The sequence below is a fragment of the Pinus tabuliformis genome, chromosome 1_2 (genome assembly GCF_031772625.1).
Source record: "Pinus tabuliformis cultivar Carrire ecotype Pingquan chromosome 1_2, CPIR1, whole genome shotgun sequence".
Taxonomy (NCBI): Eukaryota; Viridiplantae; Streptophyta; class Pinopsida; order Pinales; family Pinaceae; genus Pinus; species Pinus tabuliformis.
In genome coordinates this window covers 328206455-328232586 of record NC_142298.1, presented here as the reverse complement: position 1 = coordinate 328232586, position 26132 = coordinate 328206455, and the positions used below count along the sequence as shown (strand labels likewise).

Here is a 26132-nt window from a genome sequence, read left to right as displayed (position 1 = left end):
TGCAAAAAGAAGGTTCTTCAAATCTTCACAAGTCTCTATTCTATATTCCAAGCAGGTTTGCAATTGATAGACATATCACTGTTCTTTACAAAGAAACAGGTCCGCAACTGAGCTCACACAGAGGTCTGTGAATGATGTATATTTATGCACCGTGTCTGCAATAATCTACAACTATTCTACTGTTTTGAACTTTACTGTGTCACCAATGACTGCAGTTAAATTGCTCCTTCAGACCTTCAACTGTATTTCCTCAACAAACACTCAACTGTGCAAATATCTTCAACAGGTCCACAACTCTAATATATTAATGAAACATTGTTGTATTAAATCAGATAAGTCCGCAAAACACCCACAGAACAGTTCTTCTGCAATTCATTACTCCAGGTCTGCAACAACGCTAACTGAGGTCCGGAAAAAATACAAAGAAAAACTTCGCAGGTCTTCTTTAAACAAGTTCGTGGCTTTGTTATTGACTGTAGTTTACACCGAACCAGATATCCGAACTAAACTGATCTACAATAGGTCCGCAGTGCTCTTACTGTGCTCCAAAAACAATTTGACAAAATCTTCAACGAATTCGCATTTCCTGCAGTCCACGAGATGTGAACTATTTACTGAATTCCTTCTCTGTGCGTTGCAGATTGCCGGATCGTCCGACATGGAGTGAATTTTATTGTAAATAAATAGTGATTTCCCATAATGAATAGTCGTGACAGTTGGTGAAGGAGTCAACTTATTGGTTGAGCCGGCCTACAGTTTCTCCTTTTATATTTTAATATCACATTCCACAACCAACATAAAGGAGATCAGAAGGGAGATTATATGTATATAAAAATTTGGATAGGGAGAGATAGCTTTTAATAGGAATAGGATTTAATATAGAGTTTTGAAATAGAATATATGATTTTTAATGGGATTAGGAATAAATAGGCAATAAGGACTATGATTAGATTTTTATTTTTGTAAGGACTAGGGTTAGTGTTTTTGTAAGGGAACTAGGATTAGGATTTTTTGGGTACACATTTATCACTTAGGGTTTTATTAAAGGATTAAGGCAAGGAGTAAGGATAAGGGTTAGGGTTTCTAAAATAAGAAATAATGGACAACGATTTAGGATGTTCCATCAATAAATTAGGATTGGGGTTTTTCCTTTTCAACGTTATTATATTGACATCAATGACAACTTTCATCAACACTCTCTAGCTCTCCTAGCTTCGCCCCAGTACATCTCACTTGATATTTTATTCATTTTCCAGCTTCTGTAATCCACTAATCTTTGTTTTTCTTTGATGTCCTATTGGTGGGCCAAGATCCCAGAAGCCCCATTAACTGCCTAATGTTCTTATAATACATGACCTGCTCAGCAATACAATTGATGAATTTTTGTCATTTAAGGATGTTAAAATGATATCTTCCATTTTTGTCTGGCTATCTTGTCCATACTTCACTTCACCACACAACCAGTCACAATTATGAACTCACTAGGAATAAATGCTTATCGGCATCTCACATTTACTCCTATTACTACAGGCACGGTGAGGTGCCTTTTGTAAGCTAAACTCCATCACCTTTTTCTTAAGTAGTTCAATCTAAATTCAGTGATAATTATATATGTAATAAAATTTTGTTAATAGAGGCACTCTCGGAACTAAGAAATATCTGCTGATTAAGATGCATGATTAGAGAGGCACTGGCATAAACTAGAAAGCATTACAAGCAGGGAAATAATGAAAATGAGCTTCACTTTTCACACAAACGTTGGCCTACTTAGCAGTCAAAGTTCTAATCACTCTTTCCAGAAAGTGGGTCTTAACTTCTGCCACACTAACTTTACTACTTGGGCTGTAATTTTAACCTGCACCAATAAACATATGATTGAACAATGATTGGGAAGATACATACAGAAGCAATGGAACTTTTTTTTTGTTATACAGAAAATATTTGTAAGCACCTGTGTGGTGGCATGTGGTGAATGAATGATGCGATCTAAGGCTGCCAAAGTTTCCAGAACCTGTAGAAAGTTTAAATGATTCCCAGTAAATAATTATCACATTATATATGCCCATAAGCTAGTGCAACAATATCTCAAGTATAAATTTTCTATTTAAATGCAGTGATATTATACCAACACCCATGATGAGCCCAAAACATTATCCAACCGATGCGCTATGTTAAAAAGAGTCCTGAGCGCCTGCAATTCAAAGGAAAAAATAATAAGCAGATAACGTTATCTCTGCACTGGACGCCCCTCAGCAACAATGATAATGCTACAAGATTAGCATGTGAATTGACAATTCAACTATCATAGTAAACTATTTCAACACAAATTGCCATCTTAGAGCTTCAAAGTACCAATGCAGGACATAGAGCATGATAGACATAAAGTATTTACCTGCACGTTCTTGGGTGTAAGAACAACAGAATCTTTTTGATCAGCAACATGTTCAGTACGCTTTGAGCCAGGAGATGGTAAGGGACCAACAGTGCTTTCATTGTCAACAGGAAGCATTTGTAATGTTAGCACCAAAACTATTGCAAAGCAATCCAAAGTACAAGTCAAAGGTACAAAAATCAGGTTAACCTTTTCTGAATAAAAATTCAGCAGTTGGAGCAATCAATTATCCGAAGTTCTAACAATATATGATCAGTGATTACCTCCTCCTATCTGAATCATTTTGAGTACTTAATGTGAACTTGCAAAGAGAAGCCAGAAATGCATTCAGAGGTTCCACTGCACGAAGAACTCCACAAGCCTGCACACGTAACAGAAGTCTTCAACATTTTTATATACTCCTCTGCATCATCAATTACCAAATTTGCATCCTAGAATTTAGTTCTACTTGAGGTTTTCATACAGTTATGAAAGAGTACAAGTATTGGATTACCTGTGTGAATGCTTGGTAACCTTTCAGTATTTCCAATACAATAGCCTCACCCTGTGACCTGAAGAAGATAAAATATGCCAAACAGATTTCATCTTTGATCATGAGTAACTCAGCTTGCAAAAGACTATTCCAACCATATGACATGCTAACCCCTAAACATACCTGGATAATATCAATGACAGAGCATCTAGAATAGTTCTCCACACTGAATTGACCATAGCAATGCAAAGAGATGCAAGCTCTCCACCAAATCTAGCTGATGATAGATTATTCTCACATCTAGGAGAGTCCAACTGCAACAATTGATAACTTCCAAATAGTTAAAAGGAGGGGGGAAATCTTAGTTCAACTTCTACATCCAAATAGCAAAGAAGAGAGACCCCTTGCACTGAAATTCTATGTCCCACCTCACCACGTTCAACAGCTTCATCTGTCAACGTAGCTACAGTAAAAACAACTCCTAGTAATCCTTCAACTGCTAATGTGATTGCATGAGCCTCACTTGCAACCACCACAGCGGCATTCGTTGCATCATTATCCATGCTCCATTCAACACCTAGAATGGGCATAACTTCCACACAATAAGAATTGAGAAGAGAAAATGACCCACAACAATTTGCTAGAAATTTTGAAACAAACAACAGGGCTACTATTTCCAACCACTGAAGCTGAATTTTTGACCCAACAAGGAATTCTCATGTTACAGTTTTGACAAAAGCATACATGAAATAACTAGAATTGTATTTCTCTTTAGCAATTCAGTTGTACAGTAGCAGATAATTATGACTAATATACTGCAGTTCTCAACATCTAACTCCATAGCGATACCGGTTCTTTGGTTCATCAGTTTTATGAGCCCTCCATGAAACAACCTTTAACACCAAAACCTTTCCCAGCAATTGTACAGGTGGGGAATTTAAAAATGGTGGTCTGACTATGCCAAGCCAGTCAGCAAATCAGTACAAAGTAGAGAAAAGAAAAATTACGCTGCCCTGCAATGGTGGCAATTCAAAGCCAGTCTTGGTATTAGAATCTAGATTTCAATCAAAAAACAAAAACAAAAAAATCCTTGTTATACCTGAATACTTCCTTTATCATATGCATTGAACCTGTTATTTCAAAATCATTCTGAACTAATTCTACTACATTTCATCTAAACCTTTTACTACCAACTAATTTTCAAAACCAACTACCATTGCCTGGGCTATTTATTTATTGTTTTCGGCAGATTGCTTGAAGCTTCTGTTGATTTGGGGTAGCATCGGATGTGCTCTAGCCATGAAAATTGGTGGAGAGGCTAAGGTACATGAGATCTCCAAGACCCAAAAATGGTTTGGGCAGATTCTAACCGGTTTGGGAGATATTAAAATAATTAATATTTTTAAAGGAGTTCCTAAGCCTAAACTTAGGAAAGATAAAATATTAATGGGTATTAATATAAACTGGGTCAGAAGGTTCCAACTTCCAAATGTCATGGATCAAGCCAAATCTAATCTTAGCCGTTGATTAGAGATGTAATCTCGGCCGTTGAAGGACCAACAGGAAAAGTATAAGAGGAGGCTTGAGCATCAGTTGGAGAACACACTAGAGTGATCAGTTATTCATTTTGCTAGAGCAGGGTTGCTAAGCAAAAGTGAATCAGTGATCAGTAGCAAGGGGCAGTGGGTACTGGACAGAGAGGCAAAGACAATACTGAGAGACCAGCGCAGAAGCAAAAAGAGCGAGAAAAGCAGCCAGTTCAGGCCACACAGAGCGCAGTAGAGACAGCGCAGAGGCTACTGGAGTGACGCAAAGGGTCCCAGAGGTTGCGCAGTGCCTCAAAGGGCTGACACAGAGGGTCCCAGAGGCTGTGCAGTGCCTCAGAGGGTTGACACAAAGGATCCCAGAGGCTGCGTAGTACCTCAGAGCGTTGACGCAGAGGGTCCTGGGGCTGATGCAGAGGCCAGAAGGGCCAGCGCTAGGCTTCAGAGTCGCCAGAGAAGGTTTCGTGGGACAAGTTTTCTGAATACCTGTTTTTGAATATAGAGGTATTGTTATCACGTATTTTTCTCTGTTGGGTGAGCCAATTAGGCACCTAGTTGTACGCAAAGAAATACTACATAATAATAAACCCTCTAAATAGTTGCACCGGTTTTCTCACATTGGGTTTTTCCGGGGACATTTGTCCAAAAATAACGGTGTCACTTGTGTGTTTGTTTTCTTTCAGCTGACGATCTGTAGATGTTGTGATTGTATTGTGTTTATTTCGGTATTTAAATGTTTTAAATAACTTGTTCAGAATTTACAAGTAGAAGAAATAAGCCAGCAGAATACAGATTAATTTTCTAACGGATAGACTTAGAAAATTCAACCTGGTATCAGAGACAGGTTGTAGATCACAGGAAAGTTGAAGGCATCAGCTGAGCAAAGCATTTGCAGCAGATTCAGTTGTCTTGAGTGACAGAGTTGATCCTTGCAGAAAGCAACAGAGGAAGGGTTGATGCAAAGGGACTGTGTCATCAGTCTGGGCCTGAGAGAGGCCAGCACAGAGGCTAAGGAGGGCAGAAACAGGCTCATGCAGAGCCTAGGAGGGCTGACACAATTGGCTAAGGGAGTTGTTTTGCCAGTGCCAGGATTGCGCAGAGCCAAGAGGCTCAATCCTTCAGTTGTTGGGGCGAAGGTAGCTATGGGCAGTTTGCGGGAGCAAAGCTGGTGGGGTACTGTGGTCAGAACAGTACCTAACAAGGCAAAACCAAGGTAGAGGGAGTTGTTGCCGAGGCGGATTTCTAGCCAAGGAATCTGGATCAGTGTTGCAGTTGCATAGACGATCGGAGAGGGGCAACTTGACAGTTGGCAAAAGGATTTCCAGAAGGGAAATCGGGACTAAGAGGGAGTCCAAAAGTGAACTTCCAGATGGGAAGTAGAGAGACTCGAAGGAGTCGAACCGAGAACTTCCAGGTGGGAAGTAGAGAGACTCAGCAAGAGTTGAACCGAGAACTTCCAGGCGAGAAGTAGAGAGACTCGGAGGAGTCGACAGAAGAGTAGTGAGATGGTCGTGAATGGGCTGAGATTGGGACATCCTGGACAGAGCATTCAACTTTGTGGTCTGGAAGGCTAGGGTCTTGTCCATTGTAGATAGACATCATATCAAGGGTTTCGCCTTGAGAGTAATGGCTATCCCAATTGACTCAGTAGCTAATAAAAGGTACGAGGAGGCAATGGCTAAGGCAAAGTGAATCATCCTTGATGGGGTCAAGGATCATGTGGTCCAACATATTGCTGAGAAGGAAACGGCAAAGGAGATGTGGGATACTTTGAAGACATTGTACCAGCATACTTTTGTGCAGAGGAAGATGCTCGTGGAAAATCAGCTAAGGTCATACCAGATGCAAAAGGGAGAGCAGATAGATCTCTTCCTCAGTCAGTTGAAGGAGATCCGTGACCAACTGACTTCCGTAGGGGCCAAGCCAGATCAGGAGTTGATGGTGAGGACCACACTTAATGCAGTCTCTGAGGAGTGGGAGACATTTGTCCAGAGCATACTAGGCAGGGCGAGTCTTCTAGATTGGGAAGAACTGTGGGTGGCTCTTCGTCAAGAAGAGATCAGACGACTGACCAAGACGGGGAGTAGCAGCAAAGGGGTCAGGATCAAGAAGGAAGAGGAAGAGGATGTGGCTATGGCATCTGTGGGAAAGCAGGAGAAGAGGAAGAAGACTGTGGGTAACTAGGTTGTTGATTTGGCGTAGCATCGGATGTGCTCTAGCCACAAAAATTGGTGGAGAGGATAAGCACATGAGATCTCCAATACCCAGAAATGGTTTGGGCAGATTCTAAACAGTTTGAGAGATATTAAAATAATCAACATTTTTAATGGAGTCCCCAAGTCTAAACTTAGCGAAAATAAAATATTAATGTGAATTAGTAGAAAATTGTGTTAGAAGGGTCCAAAAGTCATCGATCAAGCCAGAGTTAAACTTAGTTGTTGATTAGGGACTTAATCTCGGCCGTTGAATTGCCAACAAGAAAAGTATAAGAGGAGGCTTGAGGGTCACTTGGAGAACACACCGAGTTGATCAAAAATTCGATTTTCTGGGGCAAGGCTTGCTGAGGAAATCGAATAAGTGTTCAGAGTTGCATCTGAGGGGCAGTGAATACAGAAGCAGAGAGGCAGAGAGGGTACCAGGAGCATCAGCGCAGAAGCCGGGAGAGAGGGACGCAGAGCCAACTAGAGGCCACGCAAAGCCAATCAGGGCCCACACAGAGGCAGCCAAGAGTTTCGCAGTGGTAGAGAGAGCCAGCGTGGGTGACACAGAGGCTCTAGAGGCTAACGCAGTGCCTCCAAAGGCTGACATGGGCGGGTTGGGGTGACGTTGGGCTAGAGAGGCTGACGCAGTCCCTAGAGGCAGACGCTAGAGATTTTGTGGGCAAATTGGAGCTGAGAGCTATGGGATTGTTCATCTGGGGTTTTAGCCGGAATATCTGTCTCCGACTGAGAGGTACTACTGTCGAGATCATTCTCTGTTGGGTGAGCCGGTTTGGCACCCAGATTGTATTCTGAAACTGCTTAATAATAAAACCCTCAAATAGCTGCACCGGTTTTCCCGCATTGGGTTTTTCTGGGGACATTGGTCCAAAAATAACGGTGTCACTTGTGTGCTTGTTTTTCCTTCAGTTGATGATCTGTGTGTGTTGAGACTGTACTTGTATTTATTTTCAGTATTTACATGGTAAATAACTTGTTAATTAACAAAACAAGTAGGAAGCAATAAATCAAAAAGTACAGGAAGGATTTCTAACATTTAGACTTAGAAATTCCAACATGGTATCGGAGGGAGGTTGCAGATCACAAGAGAACTGAGGGCATCATTCGAGCAGAGCAACAGCAACAGAAACAGTTGTCCCGAGTGACAGAAGTTGTTCCTAGCGGAGAAGCAGCAAGGGAGGGGTGACGCAGTGCCTGCATCATCAAGTTTGAGCTGGGAGGAGGATCAACACAGTGGCAAAAGGGAGCAGACTTGACCTACGCAGTGCCTGGTCATCTTTCTCAGTCAGGAAGGATTGATGCCCGTGGCCAGGAGGTGCAGATTTTGCTAGTGTCGGGATTGCGCAGAGCCTAGAAGCTCTAACCTTCAGTTTGCTGAGGCATAAGAGGCTGTGGGTAAGTTGCGGAGTGAAGCTGGTGGGGTACTGTGGTCAGAACAGTACCTAACAGGGCAAGACCAAGGAGGAGGGAGTTGTTGTCGAGGATTTCTAGCCAAGAAATCCGGATCAGTGGTGCAGTTGCACTAACGATCGGAGTGGGGGCATCTCGACATTGGCAAAGGGGTTTCCAGGAGGGAAATCGAGGCTCAGAGGGAGTCACACTAAGAACTTCCAAAAGGGAAGTAGAGGAGCAGCGAAATGGCAGTGAACGAGGTAAGAGACCAGGACAGACTGGACAGAGCCTCAAACTTCGTAGTCTAGAAGGCCAGAATCTTGTCCGTTCTAGACAGGAATCGTCTCAAGCACTTCGCCTTGAAGACGATAGTGATCCCAGTTGACCCGGTTGAGAACGACAAGTATGAGGAGGCAATGGCAAGGGCCAAGAGCATCATCCTTGACGGGGTCAAGGACCATGTAGTACCACATATTGTCGAAAAGGAAACGGCAAATGCGATGTGGGAGGCCCTGATGAAATTGTATCAACATACTTCCGTGCAGAGGAAGATGCTACTAGAAAATCATCTGCGGTCATACCAGATGCAGACGGGAGAATAGATTGACACCTTCCTCGATCGATTGAAGGAGATCTGGGATCAGCTGACTTCCATAGGGGCCATGACAGATCAAGAATTGATGGTGAGGACAGCCCTGAACGCAGTCTCAGAAGACTAGGAGGTGTTTGTCCAGAGCATACTGGGTAGGTCGACCCTTCCAAATTGGGAGGAACTGTGGACGGCTCTTCGCCAAGAAGAGATCAGAAGGCTGAACAAGGTGGGAAGTAGCGGCAAGGGGGTCAAAATCAAGGAGGAAGAGGAGGATGTTTCCCTAGCATTTGAGGGAACGTAGGAGAAACAGAAGAAGAGGACCTCTCCAAGGTCAAATGCTTCCACTGTGGGGAACTGGGTCACTATGCGCGCCAGTGTCCTAGGAAGAAGAGCAAGGGAGAGGCTTCCGAGACCAACGCTGCGCCAGCAAGGGCGGAGAAGGAAGTGGAGACAGATGACAACTGTGCCATGAGTGCTCACATGCCACTTGAGAGGAAGTGGGAAGACATCGAGCTGTAGTCAAATGGACTATAGGCGATGAGGAGCAGGATCCTCGAGGTACCCAGCCTCTTGGATTATACCTTGCTATGGGAGCCCTGATGAGGAGTAGCAGTACTATCGGATGTCAGTAGAGACGGATGCAGATGGAGCAACAAAGGGAGCTACAATGCAAGATTCCCAAGACAACGTGAGACAGCAGTGCGAGATGCATGGAGTTGTTGCAGCAACGCAGAGGTCAGAGAAAGGGCACTTGTTAGTGACAGAGGGAGTTTCAGCAAGGGTGTCTCTAGCCTGACAGAGATGTCAGAGTCGGGAGATCAGTTACTTACTTCTCAGTAACTGAGTTGCAGTGCAGCAGTTAGCAGTGGCAGTGCTATGGGAAAAAAGTGTAGCATGATGAGAGGGGTTGTCATACAGATGCACCAGTGGCAGTGGCAGGGCCATGGGTAGCAGTACATGATGCAGTAGTGATGTTGCGCTGCAGACCTAGCATCAGCGCCAAGACCGATGCCGGATGATCAGGGTGATGCTCAGTGAGGAGTATTACTAGAGCACAGTCCTTGCTAATAGGGAGTGTTGATTTGGGGTAGCATCGGATGTGCTCTAGCCACAAAAATTGGTGGAGAGGCTAAAGCACATGAGATCTCCAATACCCAAAAATGGTTTGGGCAGATTCTAAACAGTTTGAGAGATATTAAAATAATTAATATTTGTAATGGAGTCCCTAAGTCTAAACTTAGGGAAAATAAAATATTAGTGTGAATTAATATAAAACTGTGTTAGAAGGGTCCAAAAGTCATGGATCAAGCCAGAGTTGATCTTAGCCGTTGATTAGGGACTTAATCTTAGTGGTTGAATTGTCAACGACAAAAGTATAAGAGGAGGCTTGAGGGTCACTTGGAGAACACACTAATTTGATCAAGAATTTGATTTTCTGGGGCAGGGCTTGCTGAGGAAATCGAAGGAGTGATCAAAGTTGCAACTGAGGGGCAGTGAATATAGAAGCAGAGAGGCAGAGAGGGTACCGGAGCATCAGTGCAGAAGCCGGGAGAGAGGGACGCAGAGCCAGCTAGAGGCCACGCAAAGCCAGTCAAGGCCCATGCAGAGGCAGCCAAGAGTTGTGCAGTGCCAGAGAGAGCCAGCGTGGCTGACGCAGAGGCTCTAGAGGCTGACGTAATGCCTCTAGAGGCTGACGCAGGGTGAGTTGGGGTGACGTTGGGCCAGAGAGGATGATGCAATCCCTAGAGGCAGACGCTGGAGATTTCGTGGGGCAAATTGGAGCTGAGAGTTGTGGGATTGTTCATCCGCGGTTTTAGCTGGAATATCTGTCTCCGACTAAGAGGTACTACTGCTGAGATCATTCTCTGTTGAGTGTGTTGGTTTAGCACCCAGAATGTATTCTGAAACTGCTTAACAATAAAACCCTCAAATAGCTTCACCGGTTTTCCCGCATTGGGTTTTTCCGGGGACATTGGTCCAAAAATAACTGTGTCACTTGTGTGCTTGTTTTTCCTTCAGTTGATGATTTGTGTGTTGAGACTGTACTTGTATTTATTTCCAGTATTTACATGGTAAATAACTTGTTAATTAATAGAACAAGTAGGAAGAAATAAATCGGAAAGTACAAGAAGGATTTCTAACAGTTAGACTTAGAAATTCCAACATAGGTCACTATGCGAACCAGTGTCCGAGGAAGAATAGTATAGGAGAGGTTTCTGACTCTAAGGCAATGCTAGTGAAGGTGGAGAAAGAAGTTGAGGAGGATGACGATTGTGCCATGAGTGCTCATGTGCCACTCGAGAAGAAGTGGGGAGACAACAAGCTGTAGTCAAGAGGACTACAGGCGATGAGGGGCGAGATCCTTGAGGTACCCAGCCTCTTGGATTATACCTTGCTACGAGAGCCCCGAAGAGTAGTAGGACTGGCGGATGTCGGTAGAGACGGATGTGGATGAAGCGACAGAGAGTGCTACAGTGCAGGAGTCCCCGGGCAGCACGAGGCTAGTAGGCTGCAATAGTGCGAGAGGCACGAGAGTGTTGCAACGATGCAGGATGGCACAGAGAGGTTTGCAACGGTGCGAGATGTAGGGAGTTGTTGCAGCAGCGCAGAGGTCAATAGAGGGAGTACTTGTTAGCGACAGAGGGAGCTTCAACATCGAGAGTGTTTATAGCCTGACAGGGATGTCAGAAGTTGGGTGGATCAATTACTTACTTCTCAGTGACTGAGTTGCAGTGCAGTAGCAGTATGCAGTAGCACGATGCAGCATGATGAGAGGGGGATGCAGTGCAGATGCAGTGTTGGGAGGATGGACCAACAGCAGCACAGATGTAGAGGGAGTTGTCGTACGGATGCAGCAGTGGCAATGGCAGGGCCATGGGCAGCAGTACAAGATGCAGCAGTGCAAAGGATCTTGGGTTGGGAGGACTAACATCAGCACAGGTATCGGTGCCAGATAATCAGAGTGATGCTCAATGAGGAGTATTACTAGAGTACAATCCTCGCTAAGAGGGAGTGTTGATTTGGGGTAGCATTGGATGTGCTCTAGCCATGAAAATTGGTGGAGAGGCTAAAGCACATGAAATCTCCAAGACCCAGAAATGGTTTGGGCAGATTCTAACCGGTTTAGGAGATATTAAAATTATTAATATTTTTGATGGAGTTCTTAAGTCTAAACTTAGGAAAAATAAAATATTAATGGGTATTAATATAAAATTGGGTTAGAAGGTTCCAAAAGTCATGGATCAAGCCAAATCTAATCTTAGTCGTTGATTAGAGATGTAATCTCGGTCGTTGAAGGACCAACAGCAAAAGTATAAGAGGAGTCTTGAGGGTCAGTTGGAGAACACACCAGAGTGATCAGTCATTCATTTTGCTAGAGCGGGGTTGCTAAGCAAAAGCAAATCAATGTTCAGTTGCAAGGGGCAGTGAGTACTAGAATGAGAGGCAGAGACAGTACTGAGAGACCAGCACAAAAGCAGAGAGAGCAAGAGCAGCAGCCAGTTCAAGCCACGCAAAGCCCAGCAGAGACAGCACAGAGGCCAGAAGGACTGCGACATCCACGCAGAGGCTGTTGGAGTGACGCAGAGGGTCCCAAAGACTACGCAGTGCCTAAGAGGGCAGACGCAGAGGGTCCTGGGGCTGACGCAAAGGGTCCTGGGTCTGACGCAAGTCAGCAAGAGGCTGACGCAGAGCCCAGAAGGGCTAGTGCTAAGCTTCAGAGTTGCCGGAGAGGGTTTCGTGGGACAGGTCTTCTGAATACCTGTTTCCGAATATAGAGGTATTGTTGCCATGTATTTTTCTCTGTCGAGTGAGTCGGTTAGGCACCCAGTTGTACTCAAGGAAATACTGCATAATAATAAACCCTCTGAATAGTTGCACCGGTTTTCCCACACTGGGTTTTTCCGGAGACATTTGTCCAAAAATAACGGTGTCACTTGTGTGTTTGTTTTCTTTCAGTTGATGATCTGTAGATGTTGTCACTGTATTGTGTTTATTTTGGTATTTAAATGTTTCAAATAACTTGTTCAGAATTTACAAGTAGAAGAAATAAACTAGTAGAATATAGATTAATTTTCTAACAGATAGACTTAGAAAATTCAACAGCTTCTCTCAAACAATGGACGTGATTGGAGCAGGCAGGGATGTTCCCAACTGTGGAAATGAATGCCCACCTTCTACTTCTCATTGAAGGAAAGGATCGGATTTCAAAAGCTGATTTGATCCTCGCACATTTGACTTACAAGTTCCTTCTCAAGCTCATGCCCCTTCAATCACTCTCTCAAGCAACAAACTTTTCTCTTTTTCCATTTAATCTATCAGCTTAACATTTTCATGTGGACTTTTTCTACACCTTTTCATTATCCAAGATTCTACAAAACAAATATACAATTTGCACGAAAATGGATCTAGATACATATAGTAATGTCCCTATCCAAGAAGATCGGTTTAATTGTTCTTTTTTCACTAGGAGAAAAAAACATCAAAAGGTGAAATGAATAATTAAATAAGAAGGTGCTATTAAGTGACTTTATAAAGTAACATTAGATTATTGAGTGGCAAAAAGGTAAAAAGCGGATTAGATTTCAATCAAAAATTTAAAAATGAAGTTCATTCTTATACCTGAATACTTCCTTTATCATATGCATTGAACCAGTTATTTCAAAAACGTTCTGAACTAATTCTACTAAATTTCGTCTAAACCTTTTACTCCCAGCTAATTTTCAAAACCACCTGTCATTGCCTGGGCTATTTATTTCAGTGAAGATAATATCGGTGATATCTCGCCAAATATCGGAAATATCGCGATATTTTCGGCGAGCCGAAATATCGCCAAGAAAATATCACGATATTTTTGGCTCCCGAAAATATCGTGATATTTCTGAGATATCGGTGATATCTCGGCAAAATATCACGAGACGATATAAAATATCGTCGGGCGTGTTTTGCCGCGGCTAGAAAAAGGAAAAAACGTTTTTTTTTTCTTCATTTTTGTTTCTAAGTGTTGGAGAAGGAAGGGGAAGAGTTTTGTGGTGGTTGTCAAGGAGGGTTTGAGGATCAAACAACGATTATCACCACCAACTAAGATTTTTTTGTGGATCAAGGATTGAAGAATAGTGAGACAAACTTCATTTCTTCCATTAATAGGTATGTTCTTAAAAACCCCTATGTTAATGATTTTTTCATAGATTTAGGGTTATGCTTGCTTGCCTCTTTGCCTACCAACATTCTGTTTCTTTGTTTTTTTCCATTTGCTCTGATTTTCATGCCCATGAACCAATGCAAGGGTTTTCTCCATCTTTGGACAGCAAGCTTCATTTTTTTTTCAACTTTCTTATGCACCCTCTTATTGCCATTTTTCATTCACATTGCAAAATGCAAATAATGTAGTAATTTTTTTTAAATGAGGTGGTATTACTTATTATTTTTTGTGTTGGGGGGTTTAATGCCAATTTTTTGTTTTTTTTGTGCCCTACGTCTGAATTAGTTCACTACAAATGTCAAATATGCCAAAAGCCTTGGACCCATTTTGGGAGTATGGGGAGGCTGTTGGTGGGGCAAATCAGGCATATATATCATGCAAATTGTGTCGGACCAAGATGTCAGGAGGGGTTACACGATTGAAATACCGTCTGGCTAGACTCTCTGCACATGATGCAGATGTAATGCCTTGTATGCAGAGGTTATACAAAAAGCTCGTGAAGCAATTGCTGAACAAGACAGAAATAAAGTTACTAGGGAGAGGCCAATGGTCTCAGATAGATAGCTACTAGTTTTATTTGTTTTGCAACTTTTGCTACATATAAGTTTACAACTCATGATGATGAAATACTTTTAAAGTTTTATATATGTGATGTTATTTTGTTTGAGTCCTTGATTGGACAATTATCAGGGATCAACAGGATATGTGATGTTATTTTGTTTGAGTCCTTGATTGGACAATTATCAGGGATCAGCAAGATTTGGTATCGCCTTTGAAGTTTGATGTATCATTTCTATTTGACATCATATATATCAGTGCCTTCTTCATATTTATGTGCCAATGTGTTTAGTTCATGTCGTTATTTCTTTATATGTTTAGAAATTTGAAAAAAAATGAATATATTATGCATTTTTTATGCTTGCTGATACTTGCCGATATTTTGGCCAATATTGCCGATAAGATATTTTCTGGACCCTCGCCAATATTTTTCCGATACCGATCTTTTCAACACTGATTTATTTATTGTTTTCAGCAGACTGCTTGAAGCTTCTCTCAAACCGTGGAGGTGATTGAAGCAGGGAGGGATGTTGCCAGCTGTGGAAATGAATGCCCACCTTCTACTGACTGCTTCTCTTAACTTTTCATTGAAGGCAAGGATTGGAATTCACAGGCCGACCTGATCCTCCCACATTTGACTTACAAGTTCCTTCTCAAGATCATGCCCCCTCAATCACTCTCTCAAGAAACAACATTTTCTCTTTTTCCATTTAATCTGTCAGCTTAACATTTTCATGTCGACCTTTTCTACACCTTTTCATTATCCAAAGTTAGATTCTGCAAAACAAATATATAAGTTGCACGAAAATGGATCTAGATACATATTGTAATGTCCTTTCCAAGAAGACCAGTTTAATTGTTCATTTTCACTAGGAGAAAAAACAACATCAAAAGGTGAATTGAATAATTAAATAAAAAGGGTGCTATGAAGTGACTTCATAAAGTAACTTTATATTATTGAGCAGAAGAAAGGTAAAAATGGGAGATCCATCGAATTTTGATGACCTATGGTATGGAACCATGGTATTCAAATGATCTGTGGTATTGACCCATGGTATTCTAATAATAAATGTTATAAAAGGAGAATTGGAGCTCACATTTGGTAGGCATTGGTGATTTTCTTTGATATTGATTGTGAGCCCTTTGAGCTTGAATGTAACAGTGTGAACCCATATAAGGAGGATATTCGTTGGTGCAAGATCCACCCTAGTTGATCCAGCAAGATTGGTTTCAGTGTTGCAACGATACACCCTAACCAGTCGACAAGGAGGGATCACTTTGTTAGTTTATGTAGCTCAGACAAGTGTTCTAGTCTTAGATGATGTCCATAAGGCTAAGGAACACAGCAAGTTAATTTTCTCCAATACCCAGAAAAATTTCTAAGGAAAATTACCTTAATAAGAATTAATTAGCCAGTTTATTAATTTTCCTAAGTCTAACATAGAGAAATGGCTTAATTAATCGGGATTAATTGAGGTAAATCAATTTTCCTCTAGTGGCTTCTAGAAAAATCATTTGATAGGGTCAAGATGATCTTAGCCATCAATTGAGATTAGATCGTCATCATTGATTGCTCAATGAGAGATTATAATAGGAAATAGATGAGCATTTGGAAAACAGATCAGAGACACAGATTTGCAGTCATAGCAAGGGCACAGTTATAGTGTGACACCAGCGGATTGAGATCAGCATGTTGAAATTGGCAGCTCTGAGATAAATTTCCTTAAATAGAATCTCATTTCTGACAATTTTGGAGTGACTTGCAAGAAATAGAAAGTTGTGTCTAGCATCTCAAATTATAACTTTCCAAAAATAGTAAATCACCTTACATCAATTAGTAATCAAGTATAGTTGAAGGAAAATCACTTAACTTATCATTAATCAATCCTAATAATTCAATCTTGACTTAATCATTAATATTATTATTATTATTATCCTTTATGATACTATGCTATTATTATTAAAAGGAATTACGAGTCACCTTACTTTCATCACCTCAATCTCTTCACACCTCTCTCCTTGATGACTCACATGGCACTACGTAACTCTCTCTCTCTCTCTAAACAATATGTTACACTCTCTTACGCACTCATTAAAGACATGGCGTATTCCTCTTACACTCATTAAAGGCATTTCATAAAAGATTATTCTCACGCTCTCTTTAATGCATATGTTACAATCTCCTTAACAAAGGCATGTATTCCTCTCTTAATGGCATAAGTTACTAAAGCATGTGTTCCTCTCGTAATGGCATAAGTTACTAAAGCATGTGTTCCTCTCTTAATGGCATAAGTTACTACAGCATGTGTACCTCTCCTTAATGTTGGAGAAAGTAACTAAGTTCGGTCATCATAATTGTTATGTTGTACTTCATGTAAAAGAAAAAGAAAAGAAGAAAATTAAATTTTATTATTATTTAGTAGTCAAGCATGCATTTCATGCTTCTAGGGTTTGTCAAAGTCAAAGTCCCATTTGGACTCTTTATAAAAGAAAATAAAATATTTTAGTTTTGAAGTTAAATCCTCAAGATCAACTCTACCCTTAAATGATCAGGTCAGCCAGCTCAAGGTACATGACCCTCCGCACAGGCAAATAACTATATATTGGCAAGTGTGCACCTCCATTCAAACAAGACTTAGTTGCTCTTTTGTGGCAAGGCATGCGAACCTAGTGAAGCAAGATATGCGAGTTTCTTGGAGGCAAAAGAAGAGAAGGGTCCAAAATTTTGAGAAAGCACCAATCTGAGTTCTGTAATATTCTGTCTCAAGAAGAGGATATTCGAAGTTATGTTTTAGGTCAAGTATGATGCTCGAGTTAGAAGACTTGTTACAGTTGGAAGCTTATGAAGGCCGAAATTTATTACAGTTGGAAGGCTTGTAAGGTAATGGATCAAAAGGAGGGTTGACTTGGTTCTTGAGGTGGTCTTGAAGTCTTGGATTTCTCATTTGATTTGATTCTATAAGAAGAGAAGAAATTTTCTGGGTTTTCTCCTTCGAGGGGTTTTACCCTGGCTTGGAGCCTATATCTTGTGTCTACTATTTTCTGTGATCTTCATGATGTATAATTTTGATAGTTGTTTGATGAAGAAACATAACAAATAGTAATAAATGGCGTAACATATTCACAAGCAATTATGAAGAAGGAGAAACTGAATTTAATTTGTAAACCTCCCATTTCTCCAACATGGTATCAGAGCTAAGGCGGTTTGAAGGAGGTTTGAAGATCACATCATGTTGCCTCTGTGGTTTATTTCAGTGGCTCGCTTGTCTTTCACTGTGATGAACAGTCACTGTGGCAACTCACTTTGTATCTATGACAACTCGTACTATATTTGTGGTAACTCGACTGTGGCACCTCACAATATCACTATGTGTGGAAAGTGACCTTGCTCTTGCATATTGAAGGCTCGCTCTTATAACTCTAAGAAGCTTGGCAGTTCAGATTCATGTCTTTGTAACCCAACAGAGACTCGTATGTGATAACTATAGCTATTTCCATATAACTCCCAATGACCTGTGATGACTACTTGCGTATACTCTAAATATTCGCAAACTAAATAGCACTAAGGCTTGTAATTATAGTAGATTGGTATACACTAAGGATCTTGCATCGTTCTTTCTTCTCATGTGAAGATCCTTGACTATATATAGTATGAAGGCTCTCACTTAACATCCAAGCTATTATCATGGCTTATTGTGAGGGTCTCGTATTGTTCTATGGCACTGAGGATAGTTTAAGCATTGATTGCTCTTGTGGCTCATATTGGCCTGTGGACAAATAGTGGCTCAATGAGTTAACATATGATGACTCGCATACACTCTATACCTAGTAACTTGCATACATATAGTTTGTACTCATCTTATGATGAATATCGATCGTGGTTCTAAAGGGATCAAACAAAAGAATATGCAACTATGGGTTTTCTGAAATGTAGAATCCTATACACCTTCCATTGAAGGATTGGAACGTGACCAAGAAACTATGAAGAGATACTATTTTAGACATAATGAGTATATTGGTTGTGATCTAGCTATGGTTTAAGTTTCGTAGTTCATCGTTTGCATAGCAAAGTCAACAATGCAAATCTAGCAGAAGATACATTATGTAGCAGTGATCTCTTGTGGAGAATGAGAAGTATAACAAGAAATGGTTATCTAAGCTCAAAAATAACAGTAACATAAAACTACAACTACAGTATTTCGGATTGTGAGATCTAGACTTTAAAAAGCATATCCTTGGGAAGTAGTCATAAATGGGTTTGCATCAAGTTTTCTTAAGGGTGACAACAAGTCAATGATATTAAATTTTGTGTGAATACAACAATGACATATATGATATATGGCAGAGATCTAATATGATCTTGATATAACAAAGAAAACCATGACAGTGGTGAATGATAGGCCGAGTCTCCTGAAGCAAAGACTGGAGATTTAGGGAATATTGTTCCAAAAGTTATGTAAGCATGAGCGAATTTTTATGGATCAAAGTCTGAAGGTATCTCTGGTGGAAGAAGATATAAGAAACATGAAGTTCGTAAGCATCCAGGGTACTTAACAAAAGGATCTATGCTGGAATGGACAAGAAATGTTGACAAGGACCAAGATCTTACAAAGAAGATAAAGTGGCAGAGCATGTTTTTGAAGACATAAAGGACAGAATGCTTTGGGAACTAAATGAAGTTCGAATACCTTTCTGATGCAACTCTCAGTAATTATGGAAGACGGGCGTACAAAGTTTTTTTTTTGCATATGAGGTATGTCTATAGTATGGTTAGGGTTTTACAGTTAACTTGTAAAGTTTTGCAATTCCATTGCAGTAGGTCTTTATGGCTATAAAGTTACTAGGGTTTGTAGGACTTCTAAATCTATAGTCTTGAAAACCCTTGGTATTTAGGGTGTCTGAACCCTAGATTGAACTAACCCTAGGAATGAAAATGCTAACCCTAACTGTTTTTTCCCACTAAAGAAGCCCTAGCTCTTAGGTAAGGATATTTAGGGTTTGCAAGGCTAAAACCCTAGTTTTTTTTAGAAAGATAGTCTAGGGAATGTGTTAAAACTCTAGCAAGGGTTGAATTGAATCAACCCTAAGGCTTGAAAGTCAAAACCCTAGGGCTGATGTGTTGAAATTTCTAAGTCTGACACATTAGAAATCCCTACTGCATTATCTGGTTTATTATCTCCTACTTGTTCTTTCCATTAACAAGATATTTATATATATAAATACTGAAATAAACGCAAATGCAGTCTTAACACATATACAGATCAGCAACTGAAATAACTGAGACAATCACACAAGGGACACCGTTATTTTTGGACAAACGTCCCCAAAAAAACCCAATGCAGGAAAATTGGTGAAGCAGATATGAGGGTTTTATTTTATTTTTTTTAACCATATGGTGAATCGGTAACTACCAGTCCTAATCTATGGGAGACCCAGGATCAATCCTCGTAGCTGCCTCTATAACACCAAGAGTACATCCAACCACCTGCAAGTCGGGTATACTAAGATCCTATGATTTTAGCAAGAGCAGACTCACGTGCCGCCAAGACGGGATTGGGGAATCCGCCCCTTTAGCTTCCACCACAGCAGGTCAGTGTACTCAATGAGATTTGAACTTCGGTCTCCCAGGCTTTGCCCAAGTGACTTACCGTCAAACCACACATCACTGTACAGATATGAGGGTTTTATTATTTTGCAGTTTCTGAATACAACTAGGGTACCAAAAATGGCTCACCCTTCAGAGATTTTCCTTGGCAAAAGTACCTCTCTTCGGAGACAGATATTCCAACTGATCAGCAACCCGATGATTGATCCCACAGCAATTTAGATAGTTTCTTAGTTGGACAACGAAAGCTGTTCCAAGCTTCCTTCCGGAACTGCGTCACCCTCCAGGGATTGTGTCACCCTCTACGGCTCTACGTCTGCCTCTCAGCTCCCAATCTGCCCCACGAAAATTCCTCAGCGTTGCCTCTTCAGCCCAGTGTCAGCTTTGCTAGCCCCTGCGTCAGCCTCTTGGCCCTCTGCGTCAGCCTTTTGGCCCTCTGCATCAGCCTCTTGGCCTTCTATGTCACCTGCGCTGGCCTCCTCAGCCTCCACATCAGTCCTGGCTACCTCTGCATCACCCTTCCAAGGCTCTACACTGTCTCTTCAGCACTTTTTCTACCTCTCTGATATGTATTCTCGGCCTTTGGTCGAACTGCTCCTCGCTGCAATAAATCACTGACTCGATTTCTCAGCAAACCCTGCCCCAGAAAATCAAATTCTTGATCAACTTGCTATATCTCCAACTAACCCTCAAGCCTCCTCTTATACTTTTCTTGTTGATGATTCAACGGCCGAGATTAAGTCCCTGATCAACGGCTAAGATTAGATCTGGCTTGATCCTCGTTATTTAGAACTTTCTCACCCATATTATATTAATTCACATTAATATTTAAATTTTCCTAAGTTTAGACTTAGGGTCTCATTCAAAATATTAATCATTTTAATATCTCTTCATCCAGGTGGAATTTCTCCAAACGATTTCTGGGTTTTCGAGATCTCATGTGCCTTAGCCTCTCCACTAATTTTCATGGCTAGAGCACATTCAATGCTATCAAAAATCAACACTCCCTCTTAGCGAGGAATGTGCTCTAATAATGCTTCACTATAGAAACATCACAATGATCCTCTACATCGGTACCTGTGTTGATGCTTGGCCTCCTACCTCACATTCCCTGCACTGCTGCTTCCTGTATTGCTGCCCATGACAATGCCACTGCCACATTTGTACTGCAGCTGCCTCTCAACATGTTGCCCATAGCACTACCACTGCTAACTGTTGCACTGCAACTCAATTACTGAGAAGTAAGTAACCGAAACTTTACCCAAAATCTGACATCCTAGTCAGTATGGATGCCTCGTGATCCTGAAGTTGCCACTGTTGTTTATTTGTGTTGCCCCTCTGTTGCCAATGTGTTGTTGCAAACTACTTTGTGCCTCTCGCACTACTACAACATCCACTACGCTGCCTCAGACTTTGGCACTCCAGCAATGCCACTGTCGCTCCATCACACCTCACTCCAACCGACACCCGTCATTATGCTACTGTCATTAAGGGCTCATGTAGCCGTATGTGATCCAAGAGTTTAGGCACCTCAAGGATCCTGCCCATAGTATGTAGTCCTCCTGACTACAACTTGATGTCTCCCCACCTCTTCTCTAGAGGTGCATGAGCACTCATGGCACAATCGTCATCAGTCTCAACCTCTTTCTCCACCTTAGCTGCAGCTGCCTTTTAATCGGAAACCTCTCCCTTGTTTTTCTTCCTAGGACACTGGGATGCATAATGTCCCAGCTCCCCACAATGGAAGCACTCTACCTTGGAGATGTCCTTCTAATTCCTCTTCCCTCGTTGTCCCGCAGATGCTAGAGTTGCATCCTCCTCCTCCTCTTTCTTGATTTGACCTCCCTTGCCACTACTCCTCGCCTTGGTCATCCTCCTGATCTCTTCCTGGCGAAGCGCTGCCCGCATCTCCTCACAACCGAGAAGAGTAGCCCTACCCAAAATACTTTGGGCCTCCCACTCCTCGGAGACTGCATTCAGGGCAGTCCTGACCATAAATTCTAGATCCAATGTAGACCCAATGAAAGTAAGCTGGTCGGGAATCTCCTGCACCATGAGAAGGAATGGATCTATCTGCTCTCCCTTCTGCATCTGATATGACTGCAGTTGATTCTCCAACAGCATCTCTCGCTGCACGGAAGAGCCCTGGTATAAGGTGGTCAGGGTGTCCCACATCTCCTTTGTTGTGTTATTCTCAACAATATATGTGGTATGACATGATCTTTGACCCCGTCAAGGATCATGCACCTCGCCCTCGCCATTGCATCCTCATACTTCTTGTTCTTAGCTGGGTCAACTAGGATAGCAACAGTTTTTAAGGCAAAGTCCTTGATGCGATGTCAATCTAGGATTGCCAGGATCCTAGCCTTCCAAATGACAAAGTTGGAAGCCCCGTCCAACCTGTCCTGATCCCTCAGTTCATTCACTGCCATTTCAGCTCCTCTTCTGGACTCCCTCTGAGTCTCGATTCCCCTCCTAGAAATCTCCCTCTAAGTCCTGATTTCCCTCCTGGAAATCCTCTAGCCAACTGTCGAACTACTCCTCTCCAATCCTCCTTTGCCGCTGCAACACGGATCTAGATTTCTTGGCTAGAAACCTGTCGAGGTAGTGATTCCCTCTACCTTGGCTTCGTCTCCTTAGACACTGTTTTGCTTCGACAGAAACAGCGTCCCACCAGCTCCTCAAATCACAATCTGCCCACAGCTCCCCAAGCCCTGGCAATCGAAGAAACTGAGCCCTTCAGGCTTTGCGCAATCCCGGCAAGGGTTGAATCTGCTCCTCCTGGCCACAACGTCGATCCTTCCTGGTTGAGAAAGATGACCAGGCATTGTGTAGGTCTGATCTGCCTCTCTCTGCCTCTGCGTTGACCCTCCTCCTGGCTCGAAATGATGACGCAAGCTCTGCGTCACTTCCTCTCTTGCTTCTTCTGCTCTGGAACAACGTTGTCTCTCGGGACAGCTGCTTCTGCTGCAAATTCTTCAGATTTCTCCTGTTGGTGTCTTCAATTCTCTTGTGATCTACAATGCTCTCATACCATGTTGAAATTTCTAAGTCTAACACATTAGAAATCCCTACTAAATTATCTGGTTTATTATCTCCTACTTGTTCTTTCCATTAACAAGTTATTTATAAATATAAATACCGAAATAAACACAAATGCAGCCTTAACACATATACAGATCAGCAACTGAAATAATTGAGACAATCACACAAGGGACACCGTTATTTTTGGACAAACGTCCCCGGAAAAACCCAATGCGAGAAAACCAGTGCAGCAGATATGAGGGTTTTATTATTATGCAGTCTCTTAATACAATTACGGTGTCAGAAATGGCTCCCCCTTCAGATATTTTCCTTGGCAGAAGTACCTCTCTTTGGAGACAAATATTTCGGCTGATCAGCAACCAGATGATTGATCCCACAGCGACTTAGATAGTTCCTTAGCTGGACAGCGAAAGCTGCTCCAAGCTTCCTTCTAGAACTGTGTCACCCTCCAGGGACTGCATCACCCTCTACGGCTTTACATCTACCTCTCAGCTCCCAGTCTGCCCCATGAAAATTCCTCAGTGCTGCCTCTTCAGCCCAGTGTCAGCTTTGCTAGCCTCTGCGTCAACCTCTTGGCCCTCTGCGTCAGCCTTTTGGCCTTCTACGTCACCTGCACTGGCCTCCTCAACCTTTGCGTCAGTCCTGGCTACCTCTACGTCAGCCTTCCAAGGCTCTGCGTTGTCTCTCTGACACTTTCTTTGCCTCTCTGATATGTATTCTCGACCTTCTGTCGAACTGCCCCTCACTGCAACAGATCACTAACTCGATTTCTCAGCAAACCCTGCCCCAGAAAATCGAATTCTTGATCAACTTGGTGTATCTCCAACTGACCCTCAAGCCTCCTCTTATACTTTTCCTGTTGACGATTCAACGGCCGAGATTAAGTCCCTAATCAACGGCTAAGATTAGATCTGGCATGATCCTAGATTAAGACCATGTAGTGCACCCGATATGTCCCCATGTTGACAGTGACCATGGGGAATTACTCAGTGACTCACCATTTCTTTGTGGTGGATGTATGGGACACCATTCTGGTGATGGGTGTCCAATGGCTTTACTCTCTTGGGCGAGTAACCACAGATTGGCAGAAGATGGAGATGGAGTTCATGAGGCCAAATGGGAAGTTAGTTGTCTTGAGGGGCATGCACTCATATCCACCATAGACAGTCTCGACACGCAGGATGGAGGCTAACTTGAGGCATGGGGACATGGAGTGGGCAGTGGAGCTGAGGATCTCGAAGGCTAGGGGCCAGCCCCAACCACCACACCCAGTTATTCAGGCTATTCTAGACAGGTACCCAGCAGTGTTTGGGAAATCCCAACAGGACAGCCACCCGATAGGGGATTCGAGCATACTATTGAGCTAGAGTCGAGGGTACAGACAGTCATCACTACCCCCTACTGACATTCTAAGGCCTATCGGGATGAGATTGAGCGAGCCATCCAGGAGTTGTGAGCATTGGGACACAACAGGCCCAGCTCCAACCCCTTCGCTTCATCAGTCGTTCTGGTGAAGAAGGATGGGACATTGTGGGTGTGCATTGACTACCTAGCACTAAACAAGAAGACATCGAAGAATCGGTACCCCATACTCTGGATTGATGAGTTGATCGATGAACTTAGAGGAGCTAAGTACTTCTCTAACATAGACCTCCATTCAAGGTACCACTAGATCAGGGTGCGTGAGCAGGACATTCACAAGAAGGCCTTTCGTTGCCACTATGGGCATTTCAAGTTTTTTGTGATATCCTTTGGGCTAACCAGTGCACTAGCCACATTTCAGTCTTGCATGAACCATATATTCTGTGGGTTCTTGAGGCGTTATGTCCTTATCTTCTTTGACGACATTTTGATCTATAGTAGGACATGGGAAGAGCACCTGCAGCATCTGGAGGAGGTGCTCAAGATCTTGGGGGACAATAGTTCTATGTGAAGTTGTCCAAGTGAGAATTCGGGCTAACAAAGATACTTTACTCAGGGTATATCATTAGAGGAGATGGGATGCGGGTGCACCAAGAGAAGATCAGGGCCATTTTGGACTGGCCTACACCTAGGAATGTGACAGAGTAGGAGGGATTCTTGGGCATTTGCACTTGTTATAGGAAGTTCGTGAAGGGGTTCTCACAGTTGCCAACACCCCTCAATGATCTAACCAAGAAGGGTGCATTTGGATGGACATACGTGGCATATGAGGCCTTTGAGCACCTCAAACAGGTGATGAGCAGTTGTCCCGTGTTGGCATTTCCAGATTTCACACAGCCTTTTGTGCTTGAGTGCAATGCCTCTGAAGAGGGCATAGGGGCGGTCCTAATGCAGGGGGGAACCCGATTGCTTTCGAGAGTCGGAAGCTACTTCCCCATGAGCAGTTGTACTCCATTTACGACAAAGAGATGTTGGCCATCATGCATGTGTTGGCCAAGTTTAGACAGTACCTATTGGGCAACAAGTTCAAGATGAAGACAAATCACAACAACCTCAGATTTTTCCTAGAGCAGAAACAATTGCAAGAGAGGCAGCAAAAATGGGTAAGCAAGATCCAACCATATGACTTTAACATTGAGTATGTCAAGGGCCGGCAGAACTTGGTGGTAGATGCATTGTCTAGGAGACTGGCTACCCTGTCACTTATGAGTATTGCCCCGCACTGGAGGGCGTAGTTGCTAGTAGAGTACTCCATGGATCGCCATGCATGCGAGATCCTTGATGGCACAATTTTGGATGACCGATACAGGGTGATGAACGAGGTGATTTACTACAACGACCAGATCTATTTGGTGCCCAAATCCCAACTGAGGGAGAAGATTATGCAGGTTGCCCATGACTCACCATTGGTCGGACACCAAGGGTTCACCAAGACATACAAGGCTATCTGGGAACGCTTCTCATGGAAGGGCCTCAAGGATGATGTTTTGAGGGACGTTCTAGAGTGTGACACATGTCAGAGGAACAAGGGTGAACAAACACACCCTGTTGGGCTATTGCAACCTCTTCCCATCCATGAGGGGAAGTGGGAGAGTATTTCGATGGATTTCATTATGGGGTTTCCTACAATACAAGGGAAAGATTGCATTTACGTGGTGGTCAACATATTAACGACGTTTGCCCACTTCTTT

General features: G+C 42.5%; 1 protein-coding gene across 2 annotated transcripts in view; it reads right to left on the bottom strand.

The window, feature by feature from the left end:
* Positions 1 to 26132, bottom strand: part of LOC149205703 (uncharacterized) — a 392500-nt gene that overhangs the window by 157647 nt on the left and 208721 nt on the right. For both annotated transcript variants that reach the window (XM_089395141.1, XM_089395142.1), the window contains exons 13-19: positions 3293 to 3441; positions 3048 to 3178; positions 2886 to 2943; positions 2656 to 2753; positions 2393 to 2486; positions 2126 to 2191; positions 1952 to 2011 (exon numbers count right to left, since the gene is read on the bottom strand). In XM_089395141.1, the coding sequence (XP_089251267.1) occupies positions 1952 to 2011; positions 2126 to 2191; positions 2393 to 2486; positions 2656 to 2753; positions 2886 to 2943; positions 3048 to 3178; positions 3293 to 3441 (656 nt within the window). The remainder of the gene's footprint in view (positions 1 to 1951; positions 2012 to 2125; positions 2192 to 2392; positions 2487 to 2655; positions 2754 to 2885; positions 2944 to 3047; positions 3179 to 3292; positions 3442 to 26132) is intronic.